Genomic DNA, 25935 nt, shown 5'->3' on the forward strand with positions numbered 1-25935 from the left:
CCACTTTCTGTAAGAAGGCAACATCATATATACCAAGTAGTTTTTGTTGATATCCTACGGTTGAAGTAAGAGGCATGCCTGGTGGGTTTATTGGATCTTTGGTAATCTTTGATAACATGTACAATATCAGAATTCTAGACTGATGTCTTAGTTAGGTATAGTTTAGTGTTCTCTGAAATCCGTTGCATTGATAAAGCCTTTTCTATGATTTCTTCTACGGGCCCTGGTCATGTGGAATGTAGGTGGTTATGTTCGGTAGTTGGTATTTGAACAAAGATTCTTAATAATCAGTGTCCAGTAGTGCTTCTTCCTTATCTGCTTTTTTTAGGATGTTTAATTTGCTCTTTGATAAGTTTTATGAGAATGGTTTCTCATTTTATGTCAAATTGTTACTCATTTTCTGTTCTTTGATAGACATTTCTCTCAGATTCTTCTGTATTAATTCTCGACCATCTTTAATTTTTTATTTGGTGTAAAGAGCTGCACAGGTACATTTTTAGTGTGCACTTAGAGTGACTAGTCCTTCTCTTTGTCTGTGGGTTGTAATTTGGTGCTTTAAGTTCTTATATCTTAATTTCCTCATAAACTTATGATGATGATCTTTGTGTCTTGCAGTGTAGTGTCTATCATTGACACAAAGGGAGGTACTTTTTGTAGAACGCTCCTTTTGTAAGTTTATGTTTAGATAGGTTCATAGTTTTTTGTCATGGACCGTAACAGTCTGTCACCTTCTCGTCGCTCCCTCGTCTACTGGGTCTTTTCTATATCTTTTTTTTTTTTTTTTTTTTTTTTTTGAAAACCTTTATTGACAGTTCAAGAAGAACAAGTATGGGCCTACAACCCCCCAGGGCCGGCCGCTAAGCAATCAGAGCAATAACAACAAGTATAAACACAGGCAGCACTTCGGGGAGCAAAATCGTACTGCTAATACTGTGAACAGCGTAAGTAGGGCACCAGGAGAAAGAGGTTTTCATTTTATGATGAAACAAGGCAGAAGGATCAGGTGACAAGCAATTTTAAAAACAACGATCACGGATATGCGGAGTAATGAACGTTAGCGATTTACAGCAATCTATTCGGTCAATGGCGCAAACACAAGAACATCAGGATGGGGAAACACATAGTATACAGTTGCGCCCGCAGTCACCCGCCAGAACTCCCCAAGAACACCCCGGAAGTTGTGAACACATGGAACGGCAACGAGGCATAGCAAAAGGAGGTGTATCACGCTGATCCCAGAAAAGAAAACAAAAAGAATCAGAGAAGAAAAAGGAGGCCATGGAAAAAAAGATGAAAGAATACAGAATCCCCTCCCCCAACCCCCCACCCTGCACCTCTGCAGATGAGTACGGCCCCCCCCCCCAGCAGTGTGCCTGTCGCCCTGGAACCAGACCCGAAATGTAGGAGAATAGGGAAAAAGAAGTAGGAAAGGACCCCCACCAGACGGGGGGGTAGAGAAAGTATTTATAAACTGGAGGAGGGCCTTCATAACAGACCCCCGGCTTCTCCCTCCCGCACGGTAAGGTTCCCCTAAAGTGAACAAGGAACAGCACAAAAACAATCTTCTCAAACCTCGATGGGGAGCATTATGCACCTATTGTGCCAGTAGCCATGTCAGGAGAGCACACCACCCCAAGCCCGCCCGTCCACTAGGCGACCACCCCCGAGGGGCTAGCCTCATCCCTGACCACTCTTTGGAATTCTGCCCATGCCAACCCCTCGACCCAGCACCATACCCAATGTTCCTAGGCAGAGGAATGTCCAACAACAACAGAGAAGCGACGCACACAGGTGGGGTGGAAGTCTCTGAGCATCAACACAGTCCGCCGCTTGAGGAAACAGGCTTCCCAGTGCTGCCCTAGGATCTGCTCTGCACGCAAGGTTCAGGAAGGCAGAAGCAGCCAAAGCAGACATTAGTTGCTGGAGTTGTCTCTGGGTCGCAGGAGGGCATGCACGGGATGAGGCCACCACATCCCACTCAGGTCCGACGCCTCCGGGACAGATCAGGCCCTCAGAAGGTCGAACACACTGTAGCATACTGGCCGGGGCGTCCAGTCGTACACTAACCTCAGGGGTGGCCGCCACAGCGTCCTCCTGCGCGCAGTGTGGGTAGACTCTGTGTTCGTGCGGACAGGCGGGCCGCCACTGCCCCAACTCCGACGCCACACCATCGAGCTTACTCCCCAAGATCACGAAACCATGAACCAAGGAGGAGTGAAGAGTACCAATAGCCTCGAGGAGGTCGCCGTACCCCAGCTCAGCTCTTTGTGATCTCGCCGCCACACTCTCAAAAATCGTACGCTCACAGGCCCGCTGCGGCCCAGCGGACAGGATGGTAGGCTTCATCGACCCAAGATGGCCGCCAAGTATGCCCGACCCTCACCGGGGCCGGGACCCCGGGACAAGCTTCGCGATGTCCACGTCGCGGGTGACCGGGTTCCGGGGGCAGGCAAAAAACTATCCGTGGTCACGGGCAACAGTCGTCCCCACCACGGACCAGCTCCCGTAGAAATCCGGGGGCGGCCCGCAATGATCGGGGCAGGATACGGACGGCGGCCGGGCAGCTCACCAGCAAGGCAGGGGCAGCCACCGGAGGATCTAAGATTTGCGCCCCCGGTCATGCACTCGGTCAGCTACACTGGGCAGTAGAAGTGACCACGCCGAGATGTAGGCCGAGTTTGGCACCGCTCCGGTGGGCCGACTCCACCCAGTCACCACCAGCCGCTGTTGTCGCACTGCCACCCGGCCACGGCGTCCACTCGATGTCCCGGCTCCAGGGTCGCACAGGCCGCAAGGTTCAGATGCAGTTTTCTCCGGCGATAGCACTGCTAGAAACCTCGGAGTCACACAGTCGGGAGCCCCTCTCCTTCAGAAACACGACCACGTAGCACAGGTTGAGGATCTCAGGCAGGATATTCGTGCGGGATGCGGAGGTTCACGGAGCCGGGAGTCTACGCTGCCGTCCCGGTCGCCATCTTGGCTCCTCCAGCGGTCTTTTCTATATCTGATAGTGACTTCTAGCCACAGATTCTTTACCTTCGAATATTCCCAGGCATCAAACTGGATCTGGAAACATTTTGAGCAATCCACTTGCGCGCCAGTAGTTGTGGTCGTTCGGCTCTGCATGGCGTTGGTGGCATTGTGCCGTGCCGAAAGTGACATGCGCGATGCATCTATTTGTGCCACTCCAGCACGCTGACCTCCATTCCTTCTGGATCAGGCTTCCCTTAGTAATTTTTTGACTGACTTCGACCTTTTTGTCAACAACTAGTGTGCCTTTTCCTACTTTTTTTCACAGTGTCCCGGAAGAAACCCACTGGGTTTAAATCTTGTGGAGCCTGTCCTAGACGGATGTCGGTGACAGACCCCCAATTGGTCTGTCTGTATTGTTTTGAAAAAAAAACACGACTCCGCGTTGTGTGCGAAGTGCAGATTGTGAGAATCTTCTATTCACGATAGGATTTACCCCCTCCCTCTCCCTGTCAGGTATCCTAATTTATCATCCCCTGGGGACATTAGGTCGATTCTGTAAATCACTGCCTGAGATGGCTGCTAATCTCGCAAGTACCCATGCTAACTTGACATTACAGGGTGATTTCAAAATGTATTTCGGTGATCCTTCATATATGGCCGCGTCATGGATTACTAAGGATCTTGCTGCGTACCAGCTCAAACAGAAAGTCACTGATACGACCCATGTGAAGGGTCACCTCCTAGATCCCATATTCTCCAACCTAGAGGAATTAACTGGAAAGGTACCCATCCCAATACCCTGGTCCGATCATTTTCTGATCCCTTTCTCCTGGACCCCACCTTCAACCAGGCCAATAAGAACTATGTCACGTCCTTCGCCTAAACTTCCTTCAGAAAAGTGGGTATTAGAGCTAGAAAAGACCAAGCCGACCCCTGATTTTGATCTAATCGTTGCCAATGAAAGATTTAACACCTGGATTGAGAGCACTTTAAATCAGGTTCTCCCGATGAAAATGACCCTGATGAAAGTAGGGTCCAATAGAATGGCATGGTACTCCCCCAAGCTCCCGGCACTAAAACAGATCTGCCAGAAACTCGAAAGAGCTTGGAGAAAGGATTTCTCTTTAAACAAAAATCAGAATACAAGGAGGCCATAAGAACAAACAAGGTTGAAATTAAATTGGCCCAGGCCTCATATTATAAGGAAAGAATTTCCTTGGCAGCCAATTCCCCCCGCGGAATTTATCGCATAATGAAATAATTACTTAAACCCCCTTTATCCCCCAGATATACCTGATGCTACTAGCCGACGCTGCAATGAACTTGCAGACTACCTTAATAATAAGATTCAAAATATCTACTCGTCTTCTTTCTCTGTAGACAGTCACAACAATTCCCACTTAGAGGATATTGGTCCGCATAGTAGGGAACACTCCTTGGAGGTATTTCCCCTGATGGACTGAGAGTCATTCCATACCATCTTGGCACTCGTGAAGAGCGGGTCACCTAGAGACCCAGCTCCACCTAATATCCTGAAGCAAGTATACGAAACGATCTCCCCAATCATCCTGGATTTGATCAATGCCTCTATCTCCACTGGAGATGTCCCACCTCCGTGGAAAAGAGCGATGTTTAAGTCTCTACGCCAGCCAGCGTAGATCCAGGAAGAGCGGTACCTCAGTCATTTTTTGACGAACTTTTTCTCTACTTCTGTCGACGTCTTTTTCGAGTCTTTGACGCCAAAGGTGCACGAGGGATGCCCGGCTTCAAGCCCTGCGGTTCCTGTTATCATATAATGGATCCGTACCGCGTGTGTCTTTTTTGCCTAGAGCGCGACCACGACCCCAAGTCGTGCTCTGACTGCCGGTCGATGGCACCAAAGGCTTTGCGGGAGCGGTCCTAAAAGCTGCTTGAGCACCAGCAATCGGCTCCGCTCCGTTGGAGGGCCCGGTCACTAGGGCGGTCGAGGGACCGGTCGCGGAGCCACCATCATTCCGGTTCCAAGTCTTCGAAGTCTTTGCACTCGGGGTCGAGCAAGTTGAAGCATAAGAAGAAGTCGGAGAAGCATCGTTGCTCTTCGACTTTTCGCGGGTGGCGCCCCTCCTGTGGCTCCGCGGAGCCCGAAGAGTAGACTCCACGTTTCCCTCCCTTTCCGGGATCCGGAGCGACTCCCACCCAGCTTCGTATGTTCTAAGAAGCGATGCACGCCATCTTTGGGTGGCTCGAACCCGCTGGCGTGCTTTCGGGCCCCGTGGACTCGGTTGGGGGGCCTAGGCCTACTCCGCTGGCGGCTCCAGCCCCGGTGCCGCAGGCCCCCCTTAGTTGACCTCATTGCGCCTCCACCGGCACCTCTTCCTCCAGCACCACTACCGCGTCCAACGCCGGTCGCCCTCCCGGCCGGTGTCGATGCGGTAGTGGTGGCAAGACCGAGTTGATGCTCCTTGGCAATCCGTCTCTCTTTAAAGCAAATGTAATGTGGCCTGCCTGCATAGGACCCGTCCCTGCACCCAAGACCCAGATGAAGAGTCTGGGTATCTGGCTTGATCAAGACCTCAGCTTTATGGCCCAGGTACGGAAGGTGGAGGCTTCCTGCTATGGCATCCCAAGGATGCTCCGCAAAGTGCTTCCACTCCTCCCCCTCCAGGCAAGAAAGCTCATGGTACAGGCACCTATTCTTTCCCGCTTGGACTATGGAAACGCCCTTTACCTTGGAGACCCGAGCTCGTCTTTCGCAAAACTCCAAACAGTGCAAATCTGCACAGCGAGGATTCTTGTGGGGACCTTGAACCGACAATCTGCAAAACCTGCCTTCAAGTCCCTCCACTGGCTCCCTGTTCGAGAGAGAGTTAACCTTAAGGCTATGTGCATCACCCACAAGATGTTAGCAGGGGAATGGACCAGCGATCAACCATTCAATCAATTAATCAGTACATTTGTAGAGTGCAGAACTCACCCGTGAGGGTCTCAAGGTGCTGGGGGTGCGGGCGGGTGTACTGCTACTGCTCGAACAGCCAGATCTTGAGAGTCTCCTGTAGGCCAGCAGGTCCTGGGTCTGTCGTAGGCGGATGGCGAGGGTGTTCCAGGATTTTGCGGCGAGGTGGGAGAACGATCTGCCACCGGTGGTCGCTATACGGATGCGGGGAACGGTGACGAGGGCTAGGAAGCTGGCAGTTTGGGGTGTAGAAGGTGAGTCGTTAGTTGAGGTACGCTGGTCCCGTGTTGTGGAAAGCTTTGTGAGCATTGGTGAGGATCTTGAAGGTGATCCTCTTGTTGTCGGGGAGCCAGTGTAGGTCTTTCAGGTGGGCTGTGATGTGGCTGTGGCGGGGGATGTCGAGGATGAGGCCTGCAGAGGCGTTGTAGTCGTTTCTGGAGTTTGGTTGATGTTCCTGCGTAGAGAGCGTTGCCGTAGACCAGTCTGCTGCTGGCGAGGGCCTGGGTGACTGTCCTTCTGGTACCGGTGGGGATCCATCTGTAGATCTTACGGAGCATGCGGAGGGTGTTGAAGCAGGAGGAGGAGACGGCGTTTACTTGCTGGGTCATTGACAAGGCGGAATCCAGGATGACTCCCAGGTTGCGTATGTGGTTAGTGGGCGTCGGTGCAGCTCCCAGTGCGGCCAGCCACCATAAGTCGTCCCAGGCGGAGGGGGTGGATACGATGATGAGGACAGCCGTCTTGTCCGAGTTCAGTTTCAGGCGGCTGATCGTCATCCATTCGGCGATGGCCTTCATTCCATCGTGGAGGTTGGATTTGCCGGTGGTGGGGGCCTTGGTGAGGGAGAGGATCAACTGGGTGTCATCGGCATATGAGACGATGTTGAGGTCGTGCGATCTGGCGATGTTGGCGAGCGCTGCCATGTAGATATTAAAGAGTGTCGGGCTGAGGGACGATCCTTGGAGTACGGCGCAAATGATCTTGGTATCTTTAGAGCGGAATGGGGGAGGCGGACAGTCTGGGTTCTGCCGGTGAGAAAGGAGGTGGTCCAGGCCACTGCTTTGTCATGGATCCCTGCGTTGTGGAGGCATGTGCGGAGGGTGTGGTGGCAGATGGTGTCGAAGGCAGCCAAAAGGTCCAGGAGGATGAGGACCGCGGTTTCTCTGTTGTCCATCATGGCCCTGATGTTGTCTGTTGCGGCCATGAGGGCTGTTTTGGTGCTGTGGTTGCTGCGGAATCCGGATTGGGACAGGTCCAGGATGTTGTTCTTTTCGAGGAAGGAGGTCAGTTGCCTGTTGACGATCTTCTCGATGACTTACGCCGGGAACGGGAGGAGGGAGATGGGCTGGAAGTTCTTGAGGTCCTTGGGGTCAGCTTTAGGTTTCTTGAGTAGGGTGTTGGATCTCGGCGTGCTTCCAGCTTTATGGGAAGGTGGCGGTCTCGAAGGAGCTGTTGATGATCTTGCGTAGATGGGCTGCGATGGTGGAGCTTGCTTTTTTGAAAATGTGGTGCGGGCAGGGGTTGGATGGTGAACCAGAGTGGATGGTGTTCATGATTTTAATGGTGTCTTTGTCGTTGACGTGGGTCCAGGAAACCTGGGGGTCGATGTCGATGTGACTGGGGGCGGTGAGTCTGAGGTGTCTGTGTCTGTTGGGGGGGCCGGGTTGCTGAAGCTGTCGCGGATTTCTTCGATCTTGCGGTGGAAGAAGGTGGCTAGGGAGTCGCAGAGGTTTTGTGATGGCGGGAGGTCGTTGGAGTTGGAGCTGGGGTTGGAGAGTTCCTTCACGATGTTGAAGAGCTCTTTGCTGTTGTGTGCATTGTTGTCAATGCGCTCTTTGAAGGAGGTCCTTTTGGCGGTACGGATGAGTTGGTGGTGTCTGCGGATGGCGCCCTTGTAGGCTTTGTTGCTGTCTGGTGTCTGTTCGTGGTGCCACTTCTTCTCGAGCCTACGGCAGGCCCGCTTGGATGCCTGGAGGTCGGGGGTGAACCAGATAGCTTTTCTGTCGGTGCATCTGTTCGAGGGTTTCTTGATCGGGGCGATAGTGTTGGCACAGTCGTCGATCCATTGCCTGAGGTTGAGGGCGGCGAAGTCGGTGTCGGTAGTGTCCGTTGGTGGGTTTCGGGCGAGGGTGGTGACTAGCTGGTCTTAGGTGACTTTTCTCCAGCTGCGGTGGGGGGCCTGTTGTGTGCGGTGGTGTGTGGTGGACTTCTTGAAGGTGAAGTGGATGCAGCGTTGATCGGTCCAATGGAGTTCGTGGTGTGGCTGAAGGTGACGTGATTGCTGGCTGAGAAGATGGGGTCGAGCGTGTGTCCGACGGAGTGGGAGTCGTGACGAGCTGTTTGAGTCCGAGGTTGGCAAGGTTGTCGAGCAGGGTGGTGGAGTTGCTGTCGTTGGTGTTCTCGAGGTGGAAGTTCAGGTCTCCGAGGTGGACGCAAGGGCGTGCATGCTGACAAAGTCCGCGATGGAGTTGCTGAACTGCGGCCGGGGTGGTCTGTAGATGAGGGTTCCTCTGAGGGTGGTGTTGGGTTCGGTGTGGATCTGGAAGTGCAGGTGTTTGGCAGTGATAGGCGTGTCGTCGGTGCTGGTCGAGATTCTGAGGGTGTTTCCGTGGACGATGGTGATTCCTCCTCCTGTTCCGTTGGTGCAGTCCCTACGGGTGATCTTGTAGCTGTCAAGGATGGCTATGGCGATGTCAGGTGCCGAGGAGGGGTTCATCCAGGTCTCCGTCAGGAAGGCGACGTCTGGGGAGGGGGAGTCGAGTAGCTCCCAGAGATCGATGGCGTGTTTGCGGGCGGAGCGGGTGTTGAGTAGAAGGCATCGGAAGCTGTTGCGACCTACCCCGGTGGGCGTGGTGGTGGTTTGGAGGCTGGTGTAGTGGCAGTTCCATGGGTCCGCTTCAGGGTGGCCTGGAAGCAGGTGTGTGATCGGCCGGCGTTGAGTGCGTGGAGGGTGCTGGCGTCGTAGCGGCGTCAGATGTCATGGCATTTGCGTGGGCCAGGGGATCTGGCGCTGGGCGCGGTCCAGGCGTGGACGGGCGCAGACGGGCTTGCCTTAGGCGCGCCCGCTACACGCGGCTGCCATAATAAGGGGAGGTGGGAGGGAGGAGCAGCTGGGAGGCGGGGCGAGCGGGAGGGCAGGGCCGCAGGGGACGCAGCGGCGGGAAACGAGAGCAGAATGGGCGGAGAAACCAAGGGCACAACAATGCAAGGAAATACAAGGAATAAAAAAACAGAATCCAAGCACAATATAACATAGTACAATAAAATACAGAGTGCAGAGTCAAAACGGAGGGCAGACAGGAAAAGGGGCAGATCGAGCTCACAGATACCTTCGACCTACCACTGGCCACCAGGCGCAGGTGGTAGCCTGCGGGTGGATGAGGGCCTCGAACTCGCGGCAGTGGCGGCAGCAGCGAGCTAGGAGTCACAGGCACAACAGGTGGTGCTGTTGCGGCATGGGGAGCGATCTGCCTGGAACTGGGTCAAGGGTCGCTCTCCATTCCATTGTCCAGCCTTACCTGGCAAATAGACGGCTGCGCTCAGACGATCTGCATCTGGCAGTCGTCTCCAGGATTTAGAAGGCTAGAAGTGGTGGTCGCCTATTCTTTTATAATGCCGCTAGGCTATGGAATACCCTCCCTCTCCACCTACGGAGGGAACCCAGCCATCTGGCCTTTCTGAAACTGCTAAAAACTTGGCTCTTCCCTATTGCTATGATGTTCTCTCAGTTTCTGCCTCAGCGCTGGTATGCCCCTGAGTAGCTACACGCTTAATAAATGCTGTTTTCATTTCATTTCGGGACAGTGAACTTAAAGGCCATCCGAGAGCAGGCCATGAAGCTTTTGCCTGCTCATCATGTGCCGCTCCAGGTGCTGTTCGAGTGGGAAGTCTCGGTACCACTCCCAGAGTCACTTGCATTGGTCCTCGTCTTGCACCAGTGCCTTTTTCTGGTAAGTCACTCAAGAACAAGTTGAAGCGCTCTTCGACTTCTCCACGATTCTTCCATTCTTCAGACGACACGAACGAACGACACCTCAAATATCGACCCTGTTCACAGGTGGTCCCTGTACAGCCGGTGTCGGAAACTGGGTCTGGGCCACGCTTCCCCAAATTACCCTAAGCGACCCGTGTCCAATTCCAGGAGTTTTATTAGGCCATGGGCCTCATTTTTGGGCAGCCGAACCCCTCTGGAGCACCTTCAAGTCCCCCGGGTTTGGAAGGGTCTTTGACTGGAGCTCCGCCGGTGACTTCGCTATCGCGCCAGTTTACCACTTAGGATAATGATTGGCTGCAACTTTGTGACCTCCTCTGGGGACCTTTCCAGAGGTGCCTTTCCCGGCGCTGCCGACACCAATTCGCAGCACTAAGCCCATCGTGATTCCTGACTAAGATACAGAGCTAGGCCTGCATCGCCCAATGTCTCTTCCAGCTCCGACCAGGCCCACACAGCCTGAATCTGAGACAGAGCCCTATTACACTGAAGGGCTCACTGAGGAACACAAATGAAGAGGATCTGAGGAACCCTATTCCTACACTGACCTCTAGCAGAGTTCATGTCTGATGACACCGTCTCCTCTCTCCTCCCACAGTGGCTATGAAGGAAGGGCTTCCTACGGATGATGATCCGGAGGACGGCTGAAGTCGTGAACCTAAAGTTTTTATGAAGGTGCTTCAACTGGGGGAATCCCATACTACCCTACAACGAAGCCATCACTGATGTCCTGCTCGGGCCTGGGCCTAGCCCTGCACAGGCACTCCTATGCACAGAACCATTGCTTGCTGCCATCGCTCCACTTCGGGGGGCCCAGCCTTCCTCTTCCTTGACCCCACACCTGATAGCCTGGTAGTCCCGACCTCGACTCCCAGAATTAATCTAGGCACCTTCCCTGTCGTCGGCGTAGGAGATGATGTTGAGGTTGTGGTGGCGGGCCACTTGTGAGAGGGGGGCCATGTAGATGTTGAACAGCGTCGGGCTGAGGGATGAGCCCTGGGGGACGCAGCAGATGATGTCGGTGGCTTCTGACCGGAAAGGTGGGAGACGGACGCTCTGGGTTCTGCCAGAGAGGAAGGATGTGGTCCAGTCAAGGGCCTTCTCTTGGATTCCGGCTTCTTGGAGGCGTGTCTTTAGGGTGCGGTGGCAGACCGTGTCGAATGCGGCTGACAGGTCCCGGAGGATGAGGGCTGATGTTTCGCCATTGTCCAGTTGCCGTCTGATGTCGTCTGTGGCGGCGATGAGGGCTGTCTCGGTGCTATGGTTACGTCTGAATACGGATTGGGACGGGTCCAGGATGTTGTTGTCTTCGAGGTGGCGGGTCAGTTGGATGTTGACGATTTTCTCGATGACCTTTGCCGGGAACGGGAGCAGAGAGATGGGTCGGAAGTTCTTGAGGTCCGTGGGTCCGCCTTGGGCTGTTTGAGGAGGGCGTTGATTTCAGCGTGCTTCCAGCTTTCCGGAAATGTCGCTTTTTCGAAGGAGATGTTGATGACCTTCCGTAGTTGGGGTGCGATGGCCGCGTATGCTTTGTTGAATACGTGGTGTGGGCATGGGTCTGACGGAGATCCTGAGTGGATGGAGTTCATGATCTTGCGTGTCTCGTCGTCGTTGGTGTTGGCCCAGGAGGTCAGGCGGTTGGCGCTGTTGGTGATCGCGGGGCGGGAGGAGTCGTGCATCGTTGGTGCGGTCGTGGAGTTGAAGCTGTTGTGGATGTCAGCGATCTTGCGGTGGAAGAAGATGGCCAGTGAGTCGCACAGTAAGGAAGGTAAGGAATCTGTGGCTAGAAGCCTCTATCAGATGAACAAGTGACTTACCTTCGGAAATGCTTTATCTGGTAGAGACTCTATCTAGCTGCAGATTCCTTACCGACCCTCCCATCCTCCCTGTGCTGCTAACTGTGTTCCCTAAATTAAGAGATTCTTTTGGACCTCACTTTTGGCACACTAATCACTCTTCTTCAGCTTAGCTCACTATTTCTGGTGCAGAAAAAATTGTCAAGAATTGAGATCAGCGCGCAGGGGAGGCGCCTATATAGGCACTGCACACGTCACTTCCGACCTGGATAACGCCACTCGGAGCCAAATGAAGCAACCTATTGACACGCAAGGGGATTGCTCGAAAAAGTTCCGGATCCAGCCTGATGCCTGGGAATATTCTAATGTAAGGAATCTGTAGCTATGTAGAGTTTCTACCGTATTGTGCAAAAGTTGTTTTTGCTGCAAGTTTAAGGATGTAGCAGAGTGATTACAACTACTGAGCATTAGGAGAAACAGTGACAGTGGATTTTGAGACCGACTGCATGCCGGTTAAAATGGTTGAATTTCACCCGACTTGGGCTTTGTGAAATATTGAGTGGAAAGTGTTCGAGACACTTAACTAAATGTACCAAGAACAAATCAAGAAATTTCCAATAGACAATAGGTCGAAGCAGTGATAACTAACGATTACTAGGGCGGGAGTCCAGTACATCGGATCACTGCAGACACAGAATTTATGGAGTCAGCAGAAACGGTGTCCTCATCCTCTGTGTCCCAGATCCCTCCGTGTTAGTTGAAGTGCTTCTGTCCCTAATCCAGAAACCATTGGAAGTCTGTAACACCTGGAAAATTGACTGAAACCCAAAAACTAACTAATTTTACCCAGCCTCTGCAGCACAAAAATTGTGGGCAATCAGACCTTCAGAAAGAGTTTATTACCTCTTGTGCAAAAGTCATGCTTATTTGTTTTCGGAGATTTCCTGATAATTGCGGACTTTTGGAAATCCGATAAAGTATTCACCGAGTTTTGTACTTATTTGTTTTATGCTTTTGTACACTGATTGATTGTACAGTGCTTGTGCTTTATGACCCTTATTTATTTTGATTACGCTATTCTGATATGTAGTTCCAGTTCCATTTAACTGATTGTTTTTGTTTCAGCCTTCTTGGTGGTTCGCACTATATGGGTGCCCTTTATAATATGGAGAAAGAAAGCCCAGCACTGAACGGATGGATGTACATTTCAGATCGGAGACTTGTTACTAACGGGTTCAGGATTAAAATGTTACCAGGTATGACAATCAGTTTCCTTGTTTTTTTTTTAGTTTTCTTTTTACTCTATTTATATTTTAAAGTTCCTCTTTTCCAAACCCAGGGCTTTGTAGTCTTGTCTCGTAGCAGTACATTCAGAGCTCTGAGATGCTTTGAAAGTTGCCAGATCGTACTCCGTGGCAACATCGATTCAGAAGTTCCTAGGTATTGATTATTTCAAATGGGAGGGGTGGGTGAATTATGAATTATGGAAAGTGACGGAGGAAAGGGGACGCGATCACAAGCTGCCTTTGTTACACAGGGCCGATATTGCAGCACCACTGCACAACCGTCCCTCAGTAACAACAAAAATGGCTCCCACCGGTCCAAAACCAGTTCCCACCCTTTCAACCCACTGGGTAAACGCCCGGTGCCCACTACGGTCAGTCCGGCACTGACTCTGAGCTGAGGCTTCATTGTCAGTGTACTCACTTTAAGTTATAGGAGGGAAGTGATAAGACTTTGACTCAGAGCTTCTATACCTGTTCACAAAGACGTCTCCATTGCAGCTGGGGTGTTGTACTCCACACTTTAAGGCTCCTTTTATGACAGAGGGCTCCTAGAAGTTTCTGGCCTTGTGCCGTTCTCTTACACTACACTTTCTTTACTGTCAAATTGTTGCAACCACATACTTTATAGACTCATGAAGTTCGGCCAACATTCAGGGAATAGTTTTACGAAGCGGTTACTGCGCCTAGTGCACATGAATGAATGCCTGCAACCAGGGAGTGAGGCCACTCAGCAGATCTCATTCCACCAACTCATCTTTACTGAGACCAGGAGCCTGTAGGTGTGACCCTTTCCAGGCCTTAGGACATAGTGCCAATATCGGCAACAGTTATCACAAAGCACATAAGTACATAAGTTCATAAATAAAACACACGACACTGTAATGTAAGTGGCGAAATATTGCTGCAGGTTTATTAGCTTAACCAATATGCAAACAAGGTGGGTTATCTTACGGGCGATCCCAGGGCAGGCCAGCCCTATGCCGCCTGCCCGTCTGATAAGCCTAGAGTCACCATGGCAACGCCAACTGGTGTATACCAAATATTGGGAGGGTCCACCCCTCCCATCCGTGGACCACCAGTCCACTTGCTTCACACGCCCCCCGTGATGGGTGGGCGGAGCATACATGGCAGCCCCCGGTTGCTCAGACCCACAACCGCCTTTCGGTTAACGGGGCGCCATCGTTCTTCCAGGGGACACGCTAAAACATCCCTGGGTATCCTGGCTTAGCACCCCGCGGTGCTGCTGCATGATGTACCCCTTGGTATGTGCAGACCTTGGATCGCCCTGTAACTCCTCCTGCAACACAAAGTAAAATTGTTAGAAAAACCTGCCCCCCCCCCTTTGTCCCTCCGGACGCCGGGTAAGTGGAGGGGCGGGCAAGGCGAACGAGCGGACAAGAGGACGAGGAGGGGGCGGAGACAGTATATGTACCCCTGTCTCCTCCCCGCCCTCGCCGGAAACGCTATCTGTTGGGGTCTCCCCCAGACTAGCCCAGGGACTCGACCTCCCACCCCTGTGCCTTCCTGTGGCACTAAGGCGGCCGCCCTCCAAGGGGCGGGCCGCTGCGCAACCCCCCCCCCCGGGCAGCCTTACAAAATGGGGGGAGGATGTGGCCGAACGGGCTAGAGCTGTCGATCTCAAATCTGGGGAACTGGGTTCGAGTCTCAGCAATGACGCTCAACATCCTGTGATTTTGGGCAAATCACTTAATCTCCCCCTGCCTAACAAAAATGAATGTGTCCTTGTTTGACGTAACTGGTGCTCATGTAAAGCGCTCTGATACCTAATATATTCGGGTCTAGTTCGTGCTGTATAAAACTCTGGAGAAAAAAAATGTCGAACCACAGGAAAAATCCTCAAGGCATAAAGGGAATGAACAATATTGAATAGACAGGATGACCTGCAACCATTCTGAGAAAAGTGGAAACAAATGGAAACTGTAGGTTTCTGTACAGTGCAGTGCCAAAAGTGCTGCAAATCCCGAAGTGTGCAGGAGCATCCCCAGGGAAGTGCACTTCTAGCATGGTATCTGGCACAAAGGCAGACCTTAACCTGCAGGGCAAGATAAGATGTGCCTCAAAAGCCCAACTGGATGGGTGGGTAAGGCGCACCGAGGAACCTGACAGATAGTTCCAGTATGGGACAGATCATTCCAGTCTGGGGGCACAAGAATGCTGTCAGTACCTTGTTACAGCCTTTCTCCACATCTATATTCGGTGCTTTCGTTCTCTGGCCGGGATTACATGATACAGAGCACTGCTTACTAATCCTGCGAAATAGAAGACCCAGGCACTGTTAAACTTAACCCTAAACATATATTTAAAGTATAATCACAGATATTTATAAAGCAACAGTACTTTAGAAAAAGAAGTGTTAAAATATCTTATGGAGCTTAACATATGTATAATATAGCAAGTACTGGAATAGCTTGACTGGTTGCAGCGCTCAGATGGCAGCAGGCATAATGATATATTTGGAAAGGAATTCTGTGGGTCAGGCCCGGGGCACAGTGTGAGTAACATATACTGGTGATTCTTAGGTTGCTCTGAGTTGTCAAACATGCATGTCTGCACCTTGATTTCTTAGTGAAGAATTACAAAACTCCTAGCACTTCCCTGATGAGGGCGATGACAGATTCCTTCTTTGAATGTTCTGGCTGTCCATATATATAGAATATTATATAGGTAGTGCGCAGTTCTTAGAAACTAGTGCACAGTTTGTTTTACTTCCAATTATTTTAGGTATAATCGTGATTGTCGTGATAAAAACGAAATTTTTATATTATATATTGAAGGGTTTTTCTAAAAAGCATGGGCTTCATTTCTGGGACCACATGGTGACTATTCACTTAATTTGAAAACCTGTCTGTCTCGGAGCAACAGATTTCTAGCAGAAACAGCCAGATCCTAGCCTGCAGCACCATTCCAGGGCTTCGTCTCCTATATAGAGTATCCACCAGCTAGGCTGGCAGTAGTGTATCTCCTTGATTTAGTCTACCTCAAGGGAGGATTAGGCCCCCGCCTCCAAGCGCTGGATATCAACTGTGTAGTGGGCTGGCCCCACGTGTGCAGGATGACAGATAGACGCTGTAGACGTGGCCAGGTAGGAGTAGATGTAGTTTATTAAGATCATAGGTGTAGAAGTAGTAAATCCAGAACAGGCTCCACAATAGGCCCCAACATAGGCCCCAGCATTAACCCCACCAGGAGCAGCCTCCTAGCTGCTCAGCCCATCTTCCCAACTGTCTCAGTCCCACACAGTATCTAAGCATTCCACCCACACTAACATTCTACGCGGAACACTGACACTGGCTGAGCAGCTAGGTACAGAATGAAGGGAACATAATAACATGACCTGAGGATACTACACATCCTCTTCCTTTACACTGAAAATTAATAAAACCTAAAATAAACCCAAACTACTAATAAGCAAACAAATAAATACAGAAATGTACACAAGATATGAATAGTCCATAAACCCAGGAATGCATGTAGAAATACATCACGAGAGGGAAAACAGACACACTAAGGAAAAGGAAAGATGCAAGCATAGATCAACACACTAACACCATCCCCTTCCCTTAATACTGAACAAGGAAAATTTTTAGAAGTGAAATAAGAGCTCACATACGACAAATGAATATGATACCCAGAGTAGAATCCTACGGGTATAAATGTCTATGGGTAGAACAACACCCAAGGAAGTACTTCTCACGTGAGAAAACTGTGACGACAACTCAAAACGCCACCCCTCATGTAAGGGACACTATGGGACTAAAACCCACGTGTTTGGGACTAACACCCAAATGTAAATAATACGTCACATGGGACTGAAACCCACTGACACGTGAAGCATGTAAAACCGACACGCAGCACAGTGTGGCATCAAAAGATGGCTACACACACAGAAAAGGTGGGACTAAAACCCCCTTTAAACTTAGTAAATAGGACTGGTACCCATTACTAATGACATAGGTGGGACTCTATCCCCCTATAAATAGGTGGGACTCTAACCCCCTATACCAGAGTAAATGGGACTGACACCCAAACTCAAAGGTGGGACTAAAACCCCCTTTTTAAAAAAATGGGGCTAAAACCCATTCCCATATAAATTACTGTGAACGTGGGGTGATGGGACTAAAAACCCACTCCCATCCCTAAGCAGGGATTAAACTATCATTAAAGGAAATGGGACTATAACCCACTCCTATCCCTTAGACAGGGATAACACAATTTTAAACATGGGGACATAGGACTAAAACCCACTCCCATCCCAATACAGGGATACAATATCTGAAACGATAAAATACATAAATAAGAGATATGGGACTAGTACCCACTCTCATGCCAGCAAAACATGTACTTGTGGAAAGAAAATCAACAACCTTGGCATAAAGCAAAAACTAGACACTGTAAATAAAATTTTCCTTTTTCCTGTGAATGAAAACATTTTGGCATTTAAATATTGTGAAAATGCACCACAATCTTACAATAAAAATGATAATGGTTTGCCTGTCACCGCTATGATGATGTACACGCGTTCAACTCATTTTAAATAAGCAGTGAAAACTTATCATTACAAAAATGTCAGTGGTGTGCCAGTCACCTTGGTATTAAGGGACAGGAATTGAACAAACCCAGGGGACATGCCACAAGAAATTTCTTTGCAGAGGATGCAGTGCCCACTGAAGACTGGAGGATGCCTCGGCTTGCCTCAAAGTACTTTGCAGTAGACTCAATATCATATTGAAGATGTAAAAACGAATGACCTTGAAGAAAACTCACCACACAATGGGGAAATAAAGTACAGTGTCCTTGCCTTGGGCATCTGATCTATGCACCCGACGTCGTGCTCAATGTACATAACGTACATAACGTTGAATCACATGTGCTGGACACCCAGTCCGGTGGTGTTTGCGCTGAGGCTCGCTGCATTTTCTCATGAAAAGCTTGTCTCTTCACATCCCGACGGTAAAAACAATCCGATGTTGAATAACTTTAATGAACAAACAATGGTTGGCAGCATACCAAAGGAAGTACTGATCACGGAGCATAAAAGACAGCTTGAATGCTCACTCACGCCAATTCCAAAATGGCGGCACGTTCAGGAGAAACACGCCGAATGGCTCATGGCGCGTTCAAGCACCAAAACGTCCTTTTGCAGCATAGAATACCAACGTCATGAACTCACCCTCTGCTCCACGCGACATAGTTGATCCGGTAAGAGGCGCGAGCCTTATTTTAAATTTGAAATGCCGCGTAACTGTTTGTCTTAAGGCCAAAGACAACGTACACATGCCACAAATGTAAATTGAAATTCTCTCACCCAGTAGTTTAAAAAATCAGGCAGGCAGCCGTCCGAGACGAGTTTCAAAAATCAGGCAGACAGCAGTGAAAACAGCGTAAACATGGCAAAAAAACGTAAATTCAAAGTCTCTCACCCATCTTCACAAATTCGGCAGGCAGCAATCCAAAGCGAAAACTTTCTTCCTTTTCAAAAGCAACCCTCTAACCTTAGCAACACGAACAGGCACAAATTTAACTCCTCAAATCTTGGATCTTGAGCGTACGTGCACATGTACATAAAATGTCACTCCGCAGTGAAAGCAAAAACTAAGGCAGCAACAGGTTAATTCCTTCATGAAGCACTGCAAAAGATGTCCATTAAATTTTAAACAGCTTTAGTAACACATACCCAGGAGATGAAAAAGACAGCATCAGTATACCTTTCTTCTTTAGGCACTGTATATATATATTTCCTGTGGCACTTTCAACATTAGTTGTGATTGTAGACATTTGTTGGACCGTTTCTTCTTCAAGATGATAACAGGCTTGTGACCGTATTTACTTGTATTGTAGATGATAAGATGAAACCACAGCATGCCTGGGCTGGGCTGTCCGGTGTGATGGACACTGGTGGGGCAGACAGGCATGCTTGACATATTTATTTCTCTTTAAACTGGTTTCTTTTCTCTTCTTTAAATTTCTTGACGCTTGTTTCTTTTTTTTTTCTTTTTCTTGACCTTAGTTCTTTTCTACACGTTCTCTTTGTCCACTCTTCATTTTTGCTTGACTTCATGTTGCTTTAAGCGTGAGATTTTCTCCAGATCGTCGCCATAAATGTAGTGAGCTGGCCCCACGTGTGCAGGATGACAGATAGACGCTGTAGACGTGGCCAGGTAGGAGTAGATGTAGTTTATTAAGATCATAGGTGTAGAAGTAGTAAATCCAGAACAGGCTCCACAATAGGCCCCAACATAGGCCCCAGCATTAACCCCACCAGGAGCAGCCTCCTAGCTGCTCAGCCCATCTTCCCAACTGTCTCAGTCCCACACAGTATCTAAGCATTCCACCCACACTAACATTCTACGCGGAACACTGACACTGGCTGAGCAGCTAGGTACAGAATGAAGGGAACATAATAACATGACCTGAGGATACTACAAACTGCCTCTGCCTAATGCTGCCCAAAGTCGTTGTCCAGTCATTAAAGTTTGTTGACTACGATCAGTCTTAATGAGTAGGGATGCGGAAAGCTGGCTCTGCCACCCCGTCTCGGCTTCCACATAACCTCCTGGGCCATGGAACGACCTGTGCTCCTTGTCTCCCTTGGTATGGTCCTCACCTACTGCTCCTTCCTATGCCGTCTGGCCCATGGATCCATCAGGCTTCCCACTACAGTGTCTCCAGTTTGCAAGCCACAGCTGTGGCTCCACATCACACTTGGATCCACGGGGTGCAACAGACCGCTTCATTTTCTTACTTTACAGCTATCACCGCTGCACAGCCTCTCTCAAGGTTGCTACAGCTGATGTCTTTCATCTTGGGCCCACCGTGCTCTCCATGGCTTTCACTTCCCAGGTGTGAAGCACTTCTGTAGCAGTTTCGTAATCCTGAAAGGGAAGGAATGATTTCTTACCTGTAGTCCTAGTTCTCTCTCAGGGATATCTCCAATTAAATCATAAGCAGCCCTTCCTCCTCCCAGAGAGAAGAGATACATTTCGATTAGACCCTTTTTTTTTATTTTTTACTTACTGCATCAAAAAGAACTGAGTAAACAGCCGCCTGCAGGGCATGACGGGACACTGGGGATCAGGAGGCTATTAAAGATGCTATTCACATTGTTTCAATGCTGCAGCCTATGCTGACTGCCTTGCATTATCCTTGCATATCATTCACTTTATAATAATGGTCAAATACTTTGTGAAGTACGTTTTAAAAGACCACGGTTACTTATTTCTAGTGGTCTATGAAAGCTGTTTCCCTGTCTTCCATTTTTTAAAGTAAATTTAATGAAATTGGCATTTTAGCCTGTCTTAAGGCTGCAGACTTTCTATATTTTTGTTACATCTACTTCCGAGCCTTTCTGAAGCAAGGCAAAGTTACTGTGAAAATGTGACGTTGAAAGAACTGCTCCAGCGTCCCTGCACATGGGTGGGACTATTCAGTGCTTATGATTTCAAAGCAGATTTGCCTAAGAGAGAACTAGGATTATAGGTAAGAAAACATTCCTTCCCTATTTTCCTCGCGATGGAGCTAGGGCTAGTCCTCATCTCATTCATCACCAAAGTGGAAAACCAGTTTTTCACATTTTTTAGTCCAGGGAATACTGCGAGCATGATCCAGGGTCAGTATTTCCTACTGGCAAAATCCATATTGTTCTAGCTCTCCAGTGGATCAAATTCTACACCAATATGACATGGGACTGAACATAATTATGTCCGTCAAAGGAAACTTCTGCTAAACCTGCAAGTGGCGATGAGGATTTAATTAATTCCGTGTATTTGGATATGGATGAAGTGGAAGGTGAACTTCCGCTGGACGATCGAGGCCAAGATGATCATGAATTGAATTTTGATCTCCCAAGTGGAGTGGAAGAGAAACCAAATACACAAGATTTGTTAGATGATAGCCCTAAATTCCACTCCTTAATAGAAAGAGCTGCCAAGAAGTTCAACCTACCAGTTGAGGCTGTAAACCCTGTTTTCTATACTGCGTGAAAGAACAGCCACTGAAGTCTGCAAATTCTATACCAATGTTAGATTTTGTATGGTCAGAAGGGCTAAAATTGATGAAGACATTGGCTACTGTTCCAGCCGTAATACCTCGTCTGGAGAAAAAATACAAGGTTACGGATACAGCTCAAGTCTGCTTTACTGGTCTTACTAAACCATAGTTGGTTATTTCATAAGCAGTGCGAAGAAGAACTACGACACCTATAAGCCTCTGGCCTGGCAGACAAGGATATTAGAAGAATTGATAATTTGGGTAAGAGAATTCCATCTATGGCGGCAACCTGAATTAAAACGGCCAATGCACTGAGAATTCTAGGCCATTATGTTCTACAGATGTGGCAGGACATCGCTACTGTATTAGAGCTTATCCCTGAGGATAAGAAGGAAATGCATATGGTATTCTTAAAGAAGAGCAATTAACCTCCTCCTCCATTACTGATACAGCAATGGATGCCTCAAACACTGGTTTCTGCCAAAATGCACAAGGTTACTATCCTAAGAAGGCAAGTTGGTTAAAATCCACAGCCTTTCATCTTGAGGTCCTAAGAATTTGGACATTCCCTTTGATGGCCTTACTGTTTTGGTAAGCATGCTAATTAAGCCCTGCACATTCTTAAGACTGACAGTGATACTACAAAAGCATTGGGATGTTTGCAGTACCATAGGTATGGAACGTCTAATTTGTGTGGCTCTCGAAGATCTCTAAATTACAAAGGCACATTTGGAGGGTAGGAACGCACATACTATCTTCAAAGACAATATGCATGCGTTTAGGGATACTCCTGTAATCAGAATCAAAAACAACCTTATGGGAGATCAGCAGGGAGTAAGCGAAATTCCTCACAAGCACGTACCAATGACAATCAGAAAAGAGCTTGACTGACCAACTTTGCCTCCTCTTTTACCCGGCACTCAGAAGTTGGAAGGGATAGTTTCCCTTTTTCCTCATTCATTGAAAGAAATAACATTGGACAAATGGTTGAGACATATTGTTCATATAGGTAATACCTTGGAATTAGTTCAGAGACCACCAGTATATCCACACAAAAAGGAACATCATCTTCATCTAAAGGAGTTTCAAGAGGAAATTCTCATACTTCTGCAGAGGGGAGCCATAGAATATATCAGGGGTTTTATTTGCGGTATTTCCAAATAAAAAAATACCAATTCTAGATCTCAAACAACTAAACAAATTTCTTAAGAAACTTTCATGAATGATTAATCTTCAACAAGTCATCCTGATGATGCAAGAAGGAGAATTTATAACATCTCTGGATCTTTAGGGTGCACATTTCCATATTCCAATTCACCGAAGACACAGAAAGTACATTGGATACGTGTTAGTGGGACAACATTATCAGCTCAAGGCATAAACTTTCGTCCACAACTCAGCGTCTCGTATATTTACCAAATATTTCGCTCCAGTAGCTGCCTTCCACAAGCGTGAAGTTCATCAGGTTTTCCCATACTTGACAATTGACTCGTCAAGGCACCATCAGAGGAAAAGGCAAGGGGTTCTATGGCGGCTTGCATCAATCTCTTCCAGAAATTAGGCTACACAATAAACAAGGAAAAATTAACCCTTAGAACCATGGACAAATATCCAGTTCCTCAGTGTATTACTCAATATGCAGTTGGGAAAGGCTTTCCCATCAAAAGAAAAGGTAAAGAAGTTGCAGATTATGCATAAAATATTTCAACAAGACACTCGGTCACAGTGAGGCAGTACATATCCCTGTTAGGCCTAATGGAATCTTGCATAGGCCTTCTCTATTTTGGAGGCTTCGTATGAGGCCTGTCCAACAAGAGCTAGACTCACAATGTAAGCAGGTCGGAGGATCTTTGGAAGATATAGTCCTGGCCACAAGGCAGCTCAAGCAAGCATTGCTGTGGTGGATGCCTGCGGTAAATCTGAATACAGGACTTTCTTTCCTATTTGTATTAGACTGGATGATAATTATGACAGATGTGTCCATTAAGGCATGGGTAAACTCATCTGCAGGAACTTTCACTAGATACTTATTTCTGACTGTAGAGAAGGCACTTCACATCAATCAGCTGGAACTTCAGGCCATACGTCTAGGCCTACATGCGTTCTTTCTCAGACTAGGAGGTCAAGCAGTCCTATCCCGAACCTACAGTACAACCTCTATGTTCTATCTAGACAAATAAGGAGAAACACTGTCCCAATCCTTCTCAGAAGAGACCCAACATCTGTGGAATTAGTCCATTTCTAACGAAATCAACATAGCCATGGAACATGTACCAGGCTGCCAGAACGATCAGGCGGATGCACTCAGTAGACAGCTTCTGGATTGTCACAAGTGAAAACTGGACCAGGATCAGGTGAATTACATATTTCCTCAGTGGGATCACCCCACTAGCGACCTGTTCACCTCTCCAGGAAACAGCAAATTCCAGTGCTACGGCAGCAGAGTTTGACATCCAGGAATGATAGCAATGCCCTTTCGATCAGTTGGTCCAAGATCTTTCTTACACTTTTCCTCCGTTTTCTCCTCATCCCCAGGGTGTTGAAGAAGGCGAAGACAGATGATTGCACTCTGAACGTCATTGCTCTGACGTGGCCACCTAATATTGGTACAGTGAGATACTGCAGTTATGAACACGTCCAGCCATCCTTTTGAAAGTACATCCCAGGAATCTTTCCAGAAATCACGGAGACAATCTCCATCATGATCCCTCAATGCCCACGGGCCACCATACACTACTACCAGATTACCAAAGATGCAGGAGTCCTCTCAGTGGAAAATTATAGCTATGTGCTACAGCTGCTATGGCCAATAGTTCTGTGGTACATACCAATTGTGAGAGAGACCATTTATGAGAAAAAGGTTGCTTGTCAATTAGATGATAAACTGTTTATGGTTCTCTAGTTACTTTTGAATTTCAACCACAAATTTTGGGAAAAATAATTTTGATAAAAGAGAACGCAGATGAACAAATGCAAAAAAATAAGCCAGCACAAAAAGCGATGTATGGAATGCCTAAATAAGTTTATTCTCAGCCACTGTTAATTACTTTGGAACACATTTTCGTCTATTGTTAGCTCGTTAGAGACAAGAACCAACTATATGCTATATGTAATCCGTATTATTCTCTCTCGACAAAGGACAATCCAGACCACTCTGCTGATTAAAGTTCCCTCTGAACACAATCAACCTCAGACCAGTTTTGGCATTGTTAGGCCTCATTAGTGAGGTGAAGCTTGAGTTTGCAACAGGAAAGCAAGCAAGGGAAAGGAGCATGGTGTAACAGAAAATGGTGGAATGGAGGGAAAATGCAAGCCAGGGTCATGGGGTTATATATGTGGCACCAGGATGAGAATATAAAATAGAACATAGGTGAACATAAGTAGTTAGATTTTTTGGTCCATTGCCCTCCCCTCAAAAGGAGGAAAGCAGAGGAGGAGAAGAGGATAAGGAATAAAAGTGCAGAGGAAAAACACAAGAGTTGGAATCACGGGGTGTGTCTTCCTGAGGATGGGAAGCAAAACAGAAAGGCCACGATATTTTATGATTTATTATGTCAATCTTTAAAAAAGAAATTGTGTAAAAGGCAATTTAAAAAAAATGGCATTCTAAGAATTTGTGTCCTACAAATGGGGATTGCTGTTAAAGTTAGCATTTTCTATTAAACAGTTTAAGCGAAATGGCTTCTTCCAGTTAGTATTTTATTTATCTGTTTTCTCAGAGATTACATACAGCTGCCAAGGCCATCACCATCTAGGCTTCTTCTGCTCCACTAGGCATCAGAAGAACTTCACTAACTCATAGAGATGGTCCTCCTTTTAGAAGAACATGGGGCGGTCATGCCTATAGAAATGGGGGAAGGATACTGTTCCACTACTTCTCGTAAGGAAAAGGGAAATGGTCCTCCACGCAATCCTTGGATTTCTATGATCTAAAACAGGGATTCTGCAGAAAAAGGTCTTCATGTTGACTTTGACCCAGTTAATGACAGATTTTCAGAGCAACTACTGGATGTTCTCAGTTGACCTCCCAAAACCTTCCTGAAGCAAGCAGGAAACACCTTCTATTCATGGTAGGAAACCAACAGTGCCTGTACAGGACTGACATTTGGTATTGCTGCTTCTGTCTTAACAAAGACCCCAGCAGAAGGTCCCGTCAACTATAAAAGTGATCAGTTTACTTCTTCGGTGATTAAGTGGCCCTCGAGTTTTCTCGGGGATGGCTTGAAATTAGATCCATTAGCTCCAATGTGCCTGTTTCTGTATGTATCACCCAACCTCTTTGATTGCAAGAGTCTTCAACAGTATCAGGGACAATCTATGCTGCTCTGTGCCTAACCATTCCAGGTTTGGTGTGCAACCTCTTCTACAGCCCTATGCCCCCTAGCTGATTGATTAGCACAAGAAAGACCTTGTTACTACAATTCCTGATACGATTTTTGTTAATTTTCACAAACTCCAGAATAACAATCACTAGGGTTCCTCAAGATTGTTCTCTATATCTTACCTTTCAAAGAATTTTATTGGGATGTTTACAAACAGAACAAAAAAGAAAATATGGCTAATACATGGTGACATATACAATATCGATAGACAATTCACATGTGCAAATCAAATCTAATTGAAATGAATTAAATCAGATCAAATCACATCAAGATGAATCGTATTAAACTGAAGAGAAAATTAAATAGCACCCGATCATGCCATGGACTCTTATAGTTTGGTACATATTGCCAATGTAGCACCTTCAAAGTACATCCTTTTAGTGTTTCTAAATACATCCAATAAGAGATATGTTTTGCGCATCATAAGACCAGTAGTTAATTTATATATATAGCTCTTCAAAGGATAATAAACTGATGGAGGGTAAGAGAAGGAGACCGTTGTGAGGACAGGTAATATGTTCATGGAGGTTAAGTAAGGACAAAATATCTGTCAAGAGTTTTACATCTG

At 47.9% G+C, this 25935-nt stretch overlaps 1 protein-coding gene across 7 annotated transcripts in view; it reads left to right on the plus strand.

Annotated features, from left to right (window-relative positions):
- PMS1 (PMS1 homolog 1, mismatch repair system component) overlaps nt 1-25935 on the plus strand; it is a 903709-nt gene that overhangs the window by 613519 nt on the left and 264255 nt on the right. For all 7 annotated transcript variants that reach the window (XR_014979980.1, XM_085648798.1, XM_085648797.1 and 4 more), the window contains one exon: nt 12818-12948. Coding sequence is in view for 6 of the 7 variants with exons in the window: in XM_085648798.1 (XP_085504924.1) it covers nt 12818-12948 (131 nt within the window). In the remaining variant the exon portion in view is untranslated. The remainder of the gene's footprint in view (nt 1-12817; nt 12949-25935) is intronic.

This window comes from Triturus cristatus, chromosome 3_2, assembly GCF_964204655.1.
Source record: "Triturus cristatus chromosome 3_2, aTriCri1.1, whole genome shotgun sequence".
NCBI lineage: Eukaryota > Metazoa > Chordata > Amphibia > Caudata > Salamandridae > Triturus > Triturus cristatus.